The 16,247-nt window shown below is 41.3% G+C and overlaps 1 protein-coding gene across 4 annotated transcripts; it reads right to left on the bottom strand.

The window, feature by feature from the left end:
- Positions 1 to 2,392: 2,392 nt before the first annotated feature.
- grm5b (glutamate receptor, metabotropic 5b) lies at positions 2,393 to 11,454 on the bottom strand. 4 transcript variants are annotated; one of them, XM_034199168.1, is made up of 5 exons: positions 11,320 to 11,393; positions 6,250 to 6,405; positions 3,719 to 4,101; positions 2,683 to 3,116; positions 2,393 to 2,508 (listed from the first exon to the last, which is right to left on the bottom strand). In XM_034199168.1, the coding sequence occupies exons 3-4, from the start codon at positions 3,869 to 3,871 to the stop codon at positions 2,790 to 2,792; spliced, it is 480 nt and encodes a 159-aa protein (XP_034055059.1). In that variant the 5' UTR covers positions 3,872 to 4,101; positions 6,250 to 6,405; positions 11,320 to 11,393; the 3' UTR covers positions 2,393 to 2,508; positions 2,683 to 2,789. The 4 variants fall into 4 exon arrangements, with proteins under 4 accessions (XP_034055059.1, XP_034055060.1, XP_034055057.1 ...); XM_034199169.1 differs by lacking the exon at positions 11,320 to 11,393 and adding an exon at positions 8,572 to 8,769; XM_034199166.1 differs by lacking the exon at positions 6,250 to 6,405 and having other exon boundaries at positions 11,320 to 11,454.
- Positions 11,455 to 16,247: the final 4,793 nt, after the last annotated feature.

The raw sequence follows: 16,247 nt of genomic DNA, 5'->3' as shown, positions 1-16,247 counted from the left end.
TAGTCACCATCTATCTAGAATAGAATTGGAGGGATTAAACCCTCTTTAATGGTCACACATGCAGAGCACACAGCACACAGTGAAATGTGTTCTCTGCTTTTAACCCATCCTAGTACCAGGAGTCTAGTACTAGGAGCAGTGGGCAGCTATTGTACAGCGCCCGGAAGCAATGGGAGTGGGGGGGGAAAGCGGATGTCCGGTGCCTTGCTCAAGGGCACCACGGCAGGGCAGGAGGTGAACTGGGACCTCTCCAAGTAGAAGTCCACACTCCATATGGTCTGGTCGGGGACTTGAACCGGTGATCCTACGGCTCACAGTCCAAGCCCCTACTGACTGAGCCACTGCCGGATCTATACATATATCTGAATATATCTCTCCATCTTGTGTGTCTGGTTTCTTTATGACTCACTTCTAATTTATGTAGAACTTGACCCTTAAGCTTGAAGATGAAAAATGTTGAATAAAAAGTACAAAAAGGGACTGATGATACACGAGTCACGACTAGTCTAGAGAGACTTCTTCGCGTTACAAATGGAAGTGAAACGGTTGTCCAACTCAACATGCATACGTATGTATTGGGGCATGAAAGGAATACACATGGTATTCCCCTCTCCAATAATATTACCTCATCACATCAATGTAATTACTGTGCTGATATAACATGTATTATTCAGTTTCTTCCATATCAGTTTCTATCGCCTCCAGATGCTAAATGTTAATAAAGAGAATTAATGAGTCTATATGCTTACCTCCCCCCTCTTTACTCTTCGTCTTATATATCCCAAGCATTACACAGCCACAGCCACACCTTGTACCATTTCTGGCACTGCTATTACGGCGTTCCCCATTCCCTCTTCCTCCCTCCCGTCTCTCATCCCCCAATTCTCTTCTTCCCATTTCCTTCCCTCTTCCTGCATGTTCCTCCCTGCTCTCCCATCCCTTGCCTTTCTTATCTCTCTCCCTCTTTCTCAACCCTTCTGTCCTCACTCAGCCACCTCCATTTCTCCTCGTTTGAAACTGATTGTGTTTGAGGAGGAAACAGTTGACCTTGAGGACCAGTTCCAAGGTCAATCCCGCTTGTCTGAAGAAATAGAAAGACCAATACTTTCCCCGACAATCCCACACATTTGCACTCATGACAACAAGCACTCTCTAAAACAGAAATTCCCCCCCACACACACACACACACAATTGATATTGTTACAGATATGTAGGGAGCTCTGTGTCCAATCATTAACATAAACAAGAGAAGACAGATTTACACAAATATCTGATCGTCTCAAGATTTCACGTTTTCAATTGGAAGGATTAAGGTCAATAATAAAATTCTGCAAGGTTTAATTACCACCGAACAACCTTGTTACTAGAGTAAAGTGTATTATTTTTACAATATTAATCATACTGATTATTGAAAAAATAGACAGTTATTTACAGTAAGTGCATATCTGCAATATTGTTGCTTCTTTATAAATTCCTGCCCTACATTATAACCACACGATAACACATACCTCACAAAAGCACACTCTCACACCTTTAACACACACACACTTACCCTTCGTAGCTCAATTAAAATGCTGTTGTAAAGCCCTCAGGCAATGCCAGAGGCCAGTCCTCTGTGTGTGTGTTGCTCTTTATTACACACTTTCAGGTCAAACAAGCCTTCTCTCAGCACACACACACACAGTCCAACTTACTAACACCTTATGAGTAAGTGAGTTTGTAAAGTACATCTCCATGCTCTTTTTTTTTCTGTATGGTGTTTGGTGTAGTGGCTTTATTCTGGTGGTGTGGCAACCACCTGTTTTTGTAACCCCATTCAACCACTACAGTACCTGCCAAACTCCTGCTCACTGCTATTTTTAGATACTTCTGGTTCATAAACCTCCTGGCATCAACCCAGCAACAATCATTCAATTTTCATCACATTTACGTTAGTAAGCTGAAAACTCATCTCTTTCAAAAAACACTGCCTCTCCGCTGCGATCCATCTTGTTAATTACATTCCTCTCTCCCAACATACTCTAATCTTGTTCCAAATAAACGTATTTGCCTTTTCTCCTTGTAAAGCATCACAAGTGTCTTCACAATTGTACATTTGAAAGAAATCAAGGACTTAGAACTTTGACTTTTCTCGAATTTCTTTCATTGTGGGAAAAAATCCAGGTAATAATTTATGATGAGGAGTCAAGGCAGCATGATACGAGGTGTGGTGTGTGTGTGTGTGTGTGTGTGTGTGTGTGTGTGTGTGTGTGTGTGTGTGTGTGTGTGTGTGTGTGTGTGTGTGTGTGGTGTGTGTGTGTGTGTGTGTGTGTGTGTGTGTGTGTGTGTGTGTGTGTGTGTGTGTGTGTGTGTGTGGTGTGTGTGTGTGTGTGTGTGTGTGTGTGTGTGAGTACCTTCGGTGTGTATAGCAGACACATAGCTCCAGTTGTATCTCTTGACAATGTCCACCATAGCTCTTGCCTGCTGGGCATCTGAAGGCACCACCCGCATAAAGTACTTAAAAAGGCTCTGAAAATAATGGAAACTAAATCAATGGCAGGATTATTCTGAAACATTTAAATCATCCAGTTAGGCAATGTGTCGTGTCCAATTAAAGTAGCAATAAAGGTAGCAGTAACACATTCTCTCTCAAACATGTATGGGCTACTTGAATGAAATGTGTCCACAGGTTCCTGGTCTCACCTTGTCGCTGAGGTCCATACTGGTGGCAGAGTAGGCAATCTGTGGTATGTTGAACAGCTGTAGAAGGTTCTGGACCTGGATGGCCACAGAGCTTGACCCTGGTCCAATTAAACCCACGATGGGTTTCTTCCCCCGCATGGGAGTGGGCCGAGGGGTCTGAAACACTTCACCGTACTCGCTCCTCCGCCACCTCCTCCCCCTAGTCCCCCCCACTCCTCTGCGTCGTCAGAGGAGACCAGTGAATCCCGTATGAACTCGATGCTCTGCTCCAGAGCCACGGCCGAGTGCCAGCAGGAGTCCCGGATCTCGCAGCCCAGGGAGATGTTGGGCAGGATGAACGGGTCGGCGTTGATGCGGTCCAGCGTGTACATCATGGCCTCCACCCTCTGGATGCCGTACTGCTCCCGCACCGCGCCACATTTGCGCTCGTGTACCTGCGAAGAAGAAATCAAATCAAGTCTAATTGAGCTGGCATTTATGTAACAGTGTTGTGTAAATGTTGCAATTACTGATGATGGCATTCATTATTTAGATGCATTTTAATTTTGTTGTAGACTGAATGAACAGTAAGAATGTTGAACTAAGGCTTTTAACACATGGCTGCTTCACTGCACGAATAATATTAGTTTTATAGTCACAGGTCTGCTGTGTCTAAGAGTTATTTTTCTAGTTTGCAATTATCCGTAATGAGATGGAAAAAAAGATTAAATGTCAGTGGGTGGCTAAAGGTTCCTGGGGAAGCTAATGGAGGATGAAGGTTCATGGACTCACACAGAGGTACCCGTTCCACAAATGTAATGTCTGCTTTGGGACTTAATAAGCAGGGGAACATACTGCAACTCGCAGTGCCATAGATGCAAAAATCATCTCTAATCCTTATTATTTGACTATAATTGTATCCCTTTACTTCTGTTACATTTTCAAATTGTTTTCTCTTCAAATCCAGACAGGATATTAAAATACAAAGTTTGCACTGAATTCCAATGACAGACAAACAATCCTGCACACAGACAAAATACAAAATACCCCAAATTACCTTGTCAGCAGGAGGCTGATGATGGACAGAGAACAGCGCTCCGATGATGATGTCACCAGGATTGTGTGCTACAACTCGCCGTTCGGACAGGGCAGAGTCAGCTTCATAAGATCCCACCCAAATGGACAGAACTAACAGCAGCCGAAGCATCATCTTGGTCCGTTGAGGTAACAAAGGAGAAGCAGATCTCACATGTGTTGAGTAGAGCCTTCACAGGAAACTACTTGTCCGAGGAACACTTTTCCCGGCCATGGCAGGAGCTCGTGGCACAGATGAGTTTATGCGAGTGGATGATTGGAAAATATTCCTTTCTTCTGTGTTGACATTCAGATTTCAAGGTCTGACCATCACTGCAACAGCTGAGGCAGGTGCAGCAGTGCAACCTGGGAAAGTCAAAAGAAAACGTAGGCTCAGTCTCATTGGAGGAAACAACATCTGGCACCACCAATTATAAGGCAGAGTTGCTCTCCACAGTAACAGGTGAACGACAGACATGTTCACACAAACCTGTGAGTGGAGAATTCTTTGTAGCTGCTGCTGGATTTCACAGGCATGCAGCCTTCACAGGGTTTTTTGTAGTTTCATAGTTTATCTATTTATGCTTCATAACCTTCCATTTGATATCCTATGAAATAAGGACTTGACTATACGCATTAAGATTTGTTTAAGTTTAGTTTATCATATTATACCCTGCATGGAAAAATAGGGAAATACGATAACAACTATGATGGGGGATTTTAATCTCGTCTATCACTCAAACCTCAGATTGACAGGCAAACATTTTATCAGATCAAGACACCTATTTTAGTTCAACACAAGCAATTTGGGTAAATCATACCTTCAGTCAAGTTTAAGATGAAATCCAGACACATTCATAAAACTAGGTTCCAAAGACTTACATTTTTCTATAACCAATTTCCCTTCACACCTCGTCTTTTAAAGAAACTAATGATAGAGAAAAATGTATAAATGAAAGCCAGAGTTCATATTTGTCACTCTCACTCTCAAAGCTTTTGTGAGCAGCGCTTTCACAGCAAATGTCAATCACAGGACACTTGAAGTTTAATTGAAATGGGAATGAAGAACTGTGCCAATCAAATCAACATAATGACCATTGCCTTGGCTATCAATGAGCAATGGCTGTTTGTTCTTAATGAAGCGCAATGTGATGACTAGAGAATCAGCTCTACACCAGTGCTCTTGATTTATGTATGGAGGCGTTTCAATCCCTGGCCTAGTCCTGTTCTTCATAATGCCCCGCTCTAAATCACTGACAGGGCAGAGTCACCACTGTGTCAACATTATATCAATAACACAAGACAACATCATATCACACCTCACAGCTGCCGTGTGGAGTCTTACTCGTGAAAACATGACGTCAACAAGGTCACATTAAAGCATCGACAGTCCCAGTTTTCTTTGAATTTATTTTTGTTTTGGTCCTTGAAGATCAAGATAAGATAAAGAACAAAATAAGGTAAGAGAGCAACAAGAAACTATCAGCCGATTTAATGTCCTCCTCAAGTGTTTGCCCCTTGACGCTAACAAAATCAATCTGGTGTGTTATGCCCTGTTCTCCTGCTGCTCTGATTGTAACCTATTACTTTCACACTGGCTTTTCGTGATCTTTCCAGATGTGCCCCCCTTCCATTGTCATCATTACAAAATGAATTGTTAAGATAAATTGTGTTACAGAAAGAAGAAACAAAGAATTTGGCAAAAGCTTTCAGGTGATGATTCAAACAGACCTAGAGAACACATCTAGCTACACAAACTACACCAAGCATAGATAGGAGGGACATCAGTGTCCTCCTCTGAGTAAACATTAAAGTAGCCATCCCTGCATTAATGGGCAAGTCTTATCATTTGCTTAACCTCAGAGTTACTCAAATAATTTACTCCCCTGCTATGGAGCAATCTAATTGACCGTAAACAGCAGGGGAGCAGGGACGGTTTAGACGGCATCCACTGCTTATGCAAAACAGGATCAAGGTCGTGACAGGGGCGATGGTGGTTAGCTCAGAGGGGAAAGGAGGGAGACTGAGGGGGTTAAGGTAGTGTTGGATAGAAAAGAGCAATAGAGGAGAGGGACATGCTAGAAGGAAAGAAAACCGAGTGCAGTATTAGACAAAAAGACAGAAGGTGGGAGGATTTGGTGAGGAAAGGGGGAACAGCGGCGTGGGAGAAGGAAGCAAAAGCGGAAGTGCATGTAGAAAGATGAAGAGGAGGAGAGATAAAGCTAGAAAGGGAGATGAGAACAGAACAAGAGAGAGAGTGATAAAAAGAGGCATCAGGGGACAGAGAGTCTCACTGAACATAATTAACATGCTAGTGTCAGGATGGCAACAGGCCTAACCGCTGCTCCCATAATGAACAAATAAAACAAAACTCGACACACACACACTGTCTGTCTGTCTGTCTGTACCAATGATGCGATTGTGTCTTCGTCTACTGTTCCCTAGATCTACTGCCACATTAATGTGAAGTTACAAATGACACTGCTAACTCAGGTCATTCAAATTCCCACTCACCTAAAAGTCCTCTCCCCACCCGCTTCTCTCTCCCTGAGACAAGCCACTGTTTCATTTGCAATCGTCTCTTCGGTATGCCTCTCTCACACAGTGGCTTACATGCTGTGCCTCTGTCACACTCCCCCTCTGTGTCCCTCTCTTGTTGCGTAGGCCTAACTGAGAGGAAGAGAAAATCAAATCCTCATTCCCTAAACAAACATTTTGCACACGCTATTAGGCATTTCTACGTCTAGTTCTATCCAAACTACGCACAAGGGCATTTCAAAAACCTTCCAAATCAACTTCTACACACTTAAAGAGACATCACAGGCGGAGACCAGCATTCTCCCTCCCTCTCTGTCTTGCTTTAATTCAATGAGTTGCATTAGTGCAAACTCACACTCTTTACGTGTTGAGAAAGCATTTCATTTAGTGTTCATTAAACAGGGATGATAATAATAATTACAATCCATCTAAAAGAATCCCTGGTAAGCAAACACATTTATTTTCTCCGTCTTGCTCTGTGTGACGCACAGACATTGCAGTTTGTAATAAATGATGGAGCAGGGTCAGCGTCTGGAGGTTTCAAAATAGATTGCTGTTGCTCTTTTTATCGTCCGAGTGGCTTGAGTTGGACTGTAAAACTGTTTTACTGTAAGTTTTGACAAATTAAATGAATTGGGGAAAAAAGTGTCCTTAGATAAATGTACATCAGGACACAAACTGACGCAATCGAGACCTAAACATGCTTAAATGGAGGCATCCTGAATGCCCTATAGTTATTGTGCATTCAACGACATGATCTTAAGAAAGCATTATCTCATCACCTTCTGGCCGTGTGCACTTGTAAGAGTTATATACTACCAGCAGAGAATGTAGGGAAAAAATGGAGTACCAGCATCACAGTTTAATAACCGATAACGCATCTTTAAATAAAAGAGAATGTTTGTATCTTCCTGCGAATATAACTGAATGAAAGTTCAACCGAGCAAATTGGCACCATCAAGCTATTCCATAACGCAATGCTTCCAAAATAATTCATCGGCAACTAGCATGGGTCGGACTGTGATTTCTGTTGTGTACACACCACAAGGAAGCAGCAATATTTCAGGGAAGCTTCAGTTATCCAGGGGAGGTTTGTGCTCATCTTCCATGTGACAATGTGTCTCCATGTGTGTCTTGTTCCCGAGTGGACAGGGGACTTTATTTTGCAGCAGGAAATAAGGCGTTTCAGCAAATCTAAAAAGTTCAAACGTGTATTTAGCTCTTTAGTGACTGCTGCCTTGTTTCTGAAACTACCACAGTGCCGCTATAGGAGCTGTCCCTGGTGCTGAGACCACTGAGGCTTAAAGACACCTACACTACATTCATGTTTGGTTCTTACATGCATCTACCCTGACTGCTACAGCTAAATACATTTGTCAGACATTCCATCTAATCACACTCACTGAATGACCTTATTGGACAATTTCAGGCAGGAAGATGTCAAACCCCCCATCAGAATCTCTCTGAATCAAAATTCAGTGTAGTGATCAAGCCAACATCTATATCACATTATGTCACTGAACGCACTATTGAGAACATTGGATTATCTCCCTTTGGTAATGTTATACAACACAGTGTCTGAATAAAACATACATGTAAAGTATTTGTGCCAACACAGTATTGACTACCTGCTGCAGCTGCACACCAGACAAGGTGTGAGACAGCGGCGCCTGACTTTACTCTCCCAAACAAGCTCTGACCTCAAATCACTTAATCTGCAGCCATATCTCAATCGTCTGTTTCAACGACCTCATTGTAGCTGATTTGCATGTTGTGTCTATGGGGCTTCGTTGATGTTCATTTAGCGTCACTATAAAGCAATGCATTAGCTGATATTATGGATGTGCAGCGTTCGGGCAAGCTGCCTCTCTCCAAGGAGAAATGAAATCCGGAGACAACAACAATGACTGGCGCAGAGCTGCATCCGTCAACCGCAGTAGGAGATCAGAGTCCATCATTTGCACCGAATCAAACACTCGTGCGATTATTTATTTTGTACAAGCGAATGGTGCAAAGCATGACAGAGACACCGTCTGAAATTAACCTTGTTACAGCATGCACGGATAAAAGCCAGGTTTCTGATCCCTCTCCGTCCTATTGGGATGTATCTCTGGAAATAACCTTAATATAATTCAAGGAGTCCCGATGTAACTGCAAGTGAGTCCCTCCATGGATACTGCAAGAACAATAATATCAAAGTGCGACTCTGAGCAGAATATTGAGTAGGGCAGGCGGGATAAGTGTGTGAAGAAACACGGTGGTCTTTTCATTACATTTCTGCAAAAATCGTAATCTTACCTTATTTGATTATATGTCTCGCTGGCGTCCTTGACACGGTTTGGCAATTAGGTTGCAAGTTCCAACACGCAGAGAGAAGACACTGCCGATAACGTGTATTCCAATGTCAAACACACTGGAGCTGTCTCTGTGCAGAGCTCCCTCCGTTTTCCAGTCACGCACACCTGAGCGTGTCTCCAAACACCTCGCGCCCCTCGCTCCTCCTCTCGTGCCTAAGCCCCTCTCCACAACCAATCCCACCTATCTGCGAGCTTTATTTCGCCTCTCATCCACTCCTTTCCAGCTCTCCATCTTTATAACCTCCAGTCCATCTCCATTTAATTCCCCCCTTTTAGTCTAACTGGAAGAAGTACTCAGATCTTTAAGTAAAAGTACAAGTTGCAAAGTGCAGGAATACTCTGTAACAAGTAAAGGTTACTCAAGTACCAAAAGCGAAAGTACTCATTATGTTCATTACTCATTATTGATGCAAAGTGTTATCAAAGCTGGTAAAGGTGCAGCTAGTTTTAGTTACCTTACCCTGCAGGGTAGCTTGTACATTTACACCAGGTGTAACTAAAGTCTTGATTGTATTTCACACCATTAATCAAAATATGCAAAGTAACCAAAGGTATTAGATACATGTAGTGGAGTAAAACAAAGTCGAAGTAAAAAGTAGCAAACAATTTAAAGCCCTAAGTAAAGTACAAGTAGCCTACCTCAAAATTGTACTTAAGAAAATTACTTCGTTTACGCCGCTTAATTTCACTCAAACACCAACCTTTTCATTTGGCCTCCTCTCCTCTTATCTTGTATGTCCCTTGGGTCTCTCAGCTTGTTTTTCAACATTTCTTTCACCTCATCTATCTTGCTTATCCTCCTGTCCTTCATCTTGTCTTTCTACCTGATGAGAAGTGAGGACAAACACAAAAACTGTGTTCCTAAAATTGGACAAGCTAGCAGCTAGTTTGCCCTGACTAATTGCTAACAACATGACTGTTTTGCTAGCAAGGCTAATTGCTTTCTAAAACTGTTTCTTCGTCAAGTTGTGATTCCCATTTTCCGAGATATCCAGTTTTCTGCCACCTACGCACCAAAAAAGTCGTCTTCTGTGGTGCATAAACTCAACCCACACTACTACAAACCGACATTACACACCACCGAAAAGAGCGAAGTAATTGTTCAGACAGAACACCTGTGACCTGCGCGATTCAGCCAATCAGAGCTGACTTCCGGTTTGTTGTCACTTTCTCTCTGTTCCAAAAGTGTCCTACGTTTAAATGTGACTTATTGACATGAACACAGCCCCTACCAATAATTAAGAATAGGCCTACTTTGCATAAAACTAATGTGCTGTTCAAAGATATTATGATTTTTTTTAAACGATTGTCTAGATAGGCTTTAAAAGCACAGTGTAATTAAAATATAGCCTATGACTACAGATTTCCGAATCATAAAACCACACATTTGGTAATACAATAAACTGCAGTGCACATCACATTATACACACCATACACAAATATGCATAGCCTATTAGTAATTTAGCCTAGCTAAAATGGGAACAGGTCTGATTTGCATTAATTGATTTCACTTGCCAATGTTTAAACATTGATATCCCTAAATGGCGAAAGTGGAATGTCCAAATAAAGATTTACATTTTGTTTTACAGTTACCATCCACCAATCATAGTCACTCTGTTGACTTACTGTTTTGTCTTTGGATATATCTGGAAAGAGGTTGGTTGATAGCCAACATTTGAAAACTCATTTTGAAAAAAACGAGTAGGCTAAAGCTCTCAAAGCTAAGTAGATTGTAGCTTTCAGTATCTATTTTTTTATTTCCCTTGTGTGCACCCATCTGAGTCAATGGTCCTTTTGACTTGTACTGTAAAGCCTGGACTCACACGCACCTTTAATTAAATTGTACTGATCAAAGAAATGGACGCAGGGCCTAGTAGGCGATCAGTGGTTCTTCTAATAGCCTCCTGTGTAGAATGAAGCTGGACCGTCTCTCTCCCCTCGGATCACACACACATCAGAGGTGACGCTGTAAACTGGGATAACGACGCACTGGAGGAGATCGATAACATTTGAAGTTTCATGGCGGTCACAGAAGAGCCATTAACCTATACAGCTTCGATTGGCGCCAACTTTAAAGACCCACAGAGATCAAATCATTAAAAAATCTAAAAAATCAATAGGAATCTAATGGAAATATCCTGCCCCCCTGCAAATGTCTCCAGCCATAATAACACTGACTGCAAGCAAAGACTGTCTCAGGTTTTGTACGAAAATATACTTGTTTGTGTACCCTATTTTAAAGGGCATGGCAACTTTTTATGAAGATAACTTTTCCTTTAAAAAACACTGAATTTATGTTTTTTTTTACTGGAAGCAATATTTAGAAATGTATGTTGCTTTATGACTGAACAATATTCCCTTAGAAAACAAATAATATGTAACTACTTTGTTTTATCATATCCATGCATCTAATGTTAGCCTACATACATATTGCAGTATTTTTATAGGGTTTAAACAAACAAAAATTACAAGTCGATATTTCATGATCACTCTTTGATGCAACTGGCTATAAAATACATCTTACTTCTCCTATGCCATAACACGTAAAGGGGAGCTATCTGAGGAAGCGCCTGACTCGATTACGAATCCCAGACATGAACTTGTGTGTTTTAGGAGAAATAAATCTTTACTCGATCATGCAATTATATAAAGTCCCATCCACGAGTGCAAAACAAGAGAAGTTACATACCTTTGCATGCAGGACAGGTGAATGCTCCTGGAGAAACACAGCATCCCTTCACGCGTGCATCAGCGCATCATGCTGTCTGTGGGTAATCTACGTTTTCACTATGGCAACAAATGAACCCCCCTCTCTCTCTTTCTCTCTCCTCCGCTCCAATGAGGAGGCTCCGTTCGCGTCACAGGTGATCCTCTCTCTCTCTCTCTCTCTCTCCTCTCTCTCTCTCTCTCTCTCTCTCTCTCTCTCTCTCTCTCTCTCTATTTCTCTCTCTCTTTCTTTCTCTCTCTGTCTCTCTCTCTCTCTCTCTCCCTCTCTCTCTCTCTCTCTCCCTCTTGTTCTCTCACTCTCTGTATCACACCTACCTCCAAGATACCATCTGGAGATGGAAACTGATAGAGAGTAGCCTGGGAGGAATGAAGATCGAGAGAGAGAGACAGGGTTGGGATAGAAAAAAGGGTTTTAAAGCTTGGCTATGACAAGGCTTGGATTAATTTGCCAGCCAAATGCATTTAGGATTAGCAGACCATTAAAAGAGCAATGCCATAGGCCCACACACACACACACACACACACACACACACACACACACACACACACACACACACACACACACACACACACACACACACACACACACACACACACACACACACACACACACACACACACACACACACACACACACACACACACTGGACAGGGCTTTAGCTGATGCAGTGATAGCCTTACTAACCCTGACCTTTATCTCTCTCACTCTCTCTCTATCCCTGATCTAACTGGCCAATGTACTGGTGCATATGCTTATAGACGACATAAAAAAAGCTCTCTGTCTCTATCTAATTTTTTCGCTTGTGTGTCTGGCTATAAATATTGTGTCAACATGGTAGTCCTTATCTTTTAAGTTGTCACGAGCCATTACAAAACTATAAAACACCCAAGGCTCAATTACCAGTATGCAAAGCTTGCAGTTGCCACAGGATACGGACACTCAGGAGCCCAAAAGACCCCATGACTTTGTTGCAATTTTGTAATTTCATTAGGGCAGTAAGACTAGCCTACAGCATTTTTATCTCTTTTTTTTCTTAATGTCTGGTCAAGGGTGAAGTTGAACTGATAATAAGATAAACCTTTATAAACAGAAAATGTGGGTTTCTCAGTGGCTTTACACGGTCCTACAAATGCCAAAAGTAAAAAGACTAGTTGCCTCCAATTTAATGAACATTACATTCTGATTGAAGAGCTGGATCCCCTCAAAGGGCCAGACTGTGTAATCAAACAGAAAATAAACCTAATGAAATGTTCCAGCAGCTGGCCAAATATCAGCAGGTCACACAATCAATCGAACAGCGAACAAAATGGTACCTATCAGTTACAATAAATCAGACAAGTTACCTGACAATTCCACAATGCAGTAATTGAACTAACAGTTGAAGTTCCACAGAATGTTAAACTGGCAACGTACCAGCTTTGGACAGTGTCGAATTTAACTATTTAAATATGTAAATGTATTCATAACTTCCATTTATATATCCATATAACTTACACTTGTCTTTAATTGCTTCTCATACATTTCACAATCAGGCAGCTAACACGAACACCACATTGATTTTTCATTGATCTAGATTATGTGATGTATTTACCATTGACCACCTGAACACAAATATGATGCACACAACAAGGTCTGCGATCAATTGAATGCACCATTAAACGATTGACTGGACGGCAGTGAATTATAGGAAACCGATTGCTGCAATTTCTCACTGGAGGTGTTGAAAATAAATTCTGCCATTTTTTTTAATGGGATATCTTTGTTGTTGCAATATGACACATTTAGAGGTAAAATGCAGAATTTAGAAGATAATCCTTATTCTGAAATTAACACTGAGATATAGATGGATGTTAGGTAAATTGTCTGTCCGAGTAGCTGCCTCAAATGGGTTACATTACATTACATTGCCATGGAAATGTGATGGATCCTTGCACACACAGAATTGAGTGGATCAGTCACACAGAAATCAACAATGATTAGAGACTCCGACACACAGGACATTTCTGTCAGCTGTCACATAGAGTCCTTGTTTTTTAAACCGAGCTGTTTAGCACAGATAAAATGCCAACCCTTCACTGCTGTAATAAAAGGAAATCAAGCAGAAACCAATGGATCAGCTCAATTTGACTCATTAGATTCCAGTCTCTTTCACACATTCAGAAACCAATTCAACTCCTACTTGCAAAGAATGACACCTGAAACGTGACACTGTTAGGCCAAATGTGTGGGCTACAGTGGAGTGCATCACAGCGACAGGTCCCCTGGTTCGAAGGAAATAAGATTTCAGAACACCCTATACTTGTATGTATGACTGTAATGTAATGTGTGAGTGTACAGCACAGGCATCTAAACATCCATAGGGGTAACATTCTCTTTTTAACACACTCCTCCGCAAAACACAAGCACAACAGAGTCAGTGTCACAGTCGGCAAATCCATTATTCAATGGCATTTCAAAATAACATTGCTTTCCCATGGTTGCCATAAACACATAGCTGATTTACAGGGTTGTCACTTGTCTGAGATATTCAAAGTAGGACACACAAAAAACTGCAATCACATAATGCTAACGGAGAAATAAGTCTGTCAGTTATGAAACATTCACTCTCATGTAATGTGATTCCTGCTTCATTGAAGAAGTGAATATTGGGGTTTTAATGTAACTGAAGGATTTTCTTCTATCACATCTTCCAATGTCACTCTTTTGTTTTAAAGGAACTAAACAATACAACTGTGATATGTAGTAAACCTTCACCTCTTATATTTAATTCCTAATACGCCTGATCATCTTGATTGTTTTGCTTGTGTTATCATAAGGCATGTATGCTTCCTTAAGATGCTTGATACATCCCAACTACTGTACATGTTTAACACGTTCACCAGTTTGATGAAACAATGTCACAATGCCAACCCTTTTTATGTGACACTTTGACACCTATTTTACCATAATGCAACTTGACTGCAAAGAGTTTGAAACTAGCTGAAAACCGCTGTAATCAAGTGAATAATCTTACCTCATCAACATATACCTAATCATAAAAAGCCATTCAAAAGATTTGAATTTCCTTTAAAATATAAACCTAGAACATATTTGCATTTAGCAGGATTTGTGATATAACTTAACACTGTATTGGTTGTTATCTATCACATTTTTAGGATGTGATAGGATGAATCACACTTTCGAAAAGAAGGTTATGTCCCCGGATGTTCTGGCAGTCTTTTACGGATTCTGGGTGCATACAAAACAAACTAGAGGAAGCCTCAATGTCTGTGTAAACTTCCAGCAGAGGATGACAAGCTGTCACAGTGTCTCTGACAACCAAGATAACCTGGAAACAGGGACAGCACACAAACGTTGGATGCTGCAGCACCACAATATTCAAAAAGGAACATCACAAAAAATGTAGGAAAAAACGTATAAACCAAAAGATATTCAGTTAACTGTCACAGAAAGTTCACACTTGAGAAATTGAAAGAAGGGAAATCATTATTGTTGAATATAGATTTTCTGTTGATCAATTAATCTTATCTGTAGATCTATCTTTCTCACTCTGTCAAGATGCAGATGAGGAGCATTAGGTCACAGGTCAGCAATAACACACACACACACACACACACACACACACACACACACACACACACACACACACACACACACACACACACACACACACACACACACACGCACACACATACTTATCTCCTTTCATCACTCTTGAGCTGTGAACTGCTGTGATGAAAGGAGCCCATTACCTGTGAAACGGTGTGAGAACAACACCATTTGGGTGGACTACAGACAGTTCCACCTGTTTCAATACATTTGACTGATAGCAATGTTTTAATATTCTTGCAAAGAAACAATGTATCTCCTTTGGGAACAAGGTGCAAATTAAGTTTCTTCCTTTTAGTAGACATTTTGAAAGATTTGTCTGACGTGTGGGTGGATTTTGAATAAATACGCTTTCTGAACTGAAAGAAGGTCACATAACCATTAGATATACTGCAAGCTGGTCAAATCACCAGTGGTCCCCCTTTAATGCTGTCTCATTACGAAAAGGAAACAATAACAATGCTATGACAGGTCCCTGTGGGCTTCCTCTGTTTCAGGCAATAAACCAATAAATGGGTCATGCTGCCCTCTTGTGTCTGGATGGGATAAAATATAAATATATGTATGAGAAATGTTGATGTCACATGGTTGTTGAAACATGCAGGAGTAACTTGATTGAGTGAACTGCTGTTACTGGAGAGCTTTAAAGAAAGTGGAATTCTCAGAAAGTTCAAAGAAACAGCTCTCTCTCACACACACACACACACACACACACACACACACACACACACACACACACACACACACTCACAGTCTCTCTCTCAGCAGCCCTGCGGTCAGGTTTATCCTGTGATGGTCACTCATGTGCGCTCCGCTGCGCTCCTGCAGCGGATAAGCTGCACCCCGTGCCTGGCTCCGGCAGCATGTGACCGGCTTGTGATCCTGAGGATTGCGCAGATGACTTTATGCTCTGGGCCTAGTACTGTCTGTACTAGTCTGCGGAATGTGGCAAAGCATATGGTGGAGAACAATCTCTCTCACTCTCGTTTTCTTTCCACATACATTCTTGTATTGTGCGGATGACCGTCACGCTGTACCATTATGAGGACATGTTGATGTATTTTATTGTAGGCTACAATGTTTTTTAAGCACCTGTAACTTTGTTTAATGCTACATTTGTTACATGTTTATTGAATATATTATAATTAATTATTCAAACCATATTTACTACCTATGCCACCATGATCAAATGCTTTTTGTCAGCACAATACAGCCTTAACTAGCCTACTTCCAGAAAACTAATGTATTCCCATTATTATTTATTACATCAATGAAACACA

The sequence above is a fragment of the Gymnodraco acuticeps genome, unplaced genomic scaffold (assembly GCF_902827175.1).
Source record: "Gymnodraco acuticeps unplaced genomic scaffold, fGymAcu1.1, whole genome shotgun sequence".
In the NCBI taxonomy this organism is placed as follows: Eukaryota; Metazoa; Chordata; class Actinopteri; order Perciformes; family Bathydraconidae; genus Gymnodraco; species Gymnodraco acuticeps.
The sequence above is the reverse complement of the archived record's forward strand: the minus strand, read 5'-3'. Positions and strand labels throughout refer to the sequence as shown.

Excerpts from the sequence above, each read along its gene's own strand:
- grm5b (XM_034199166.1), bottom strand. The coding sequence starts at position 3,871 with ATGATGCTTCGGCTGCTGTTAGTTCTGTCCATTTGGGTGGGATCTTAT. Across the intron at positions 3,117-3,718 it reads ATCAGCCTCCTGCTGACAAG|GTACACGAGCGCAAATGTGG; the intron begins GTAATTTGGGGT and ends TCTTCTTCGCAG.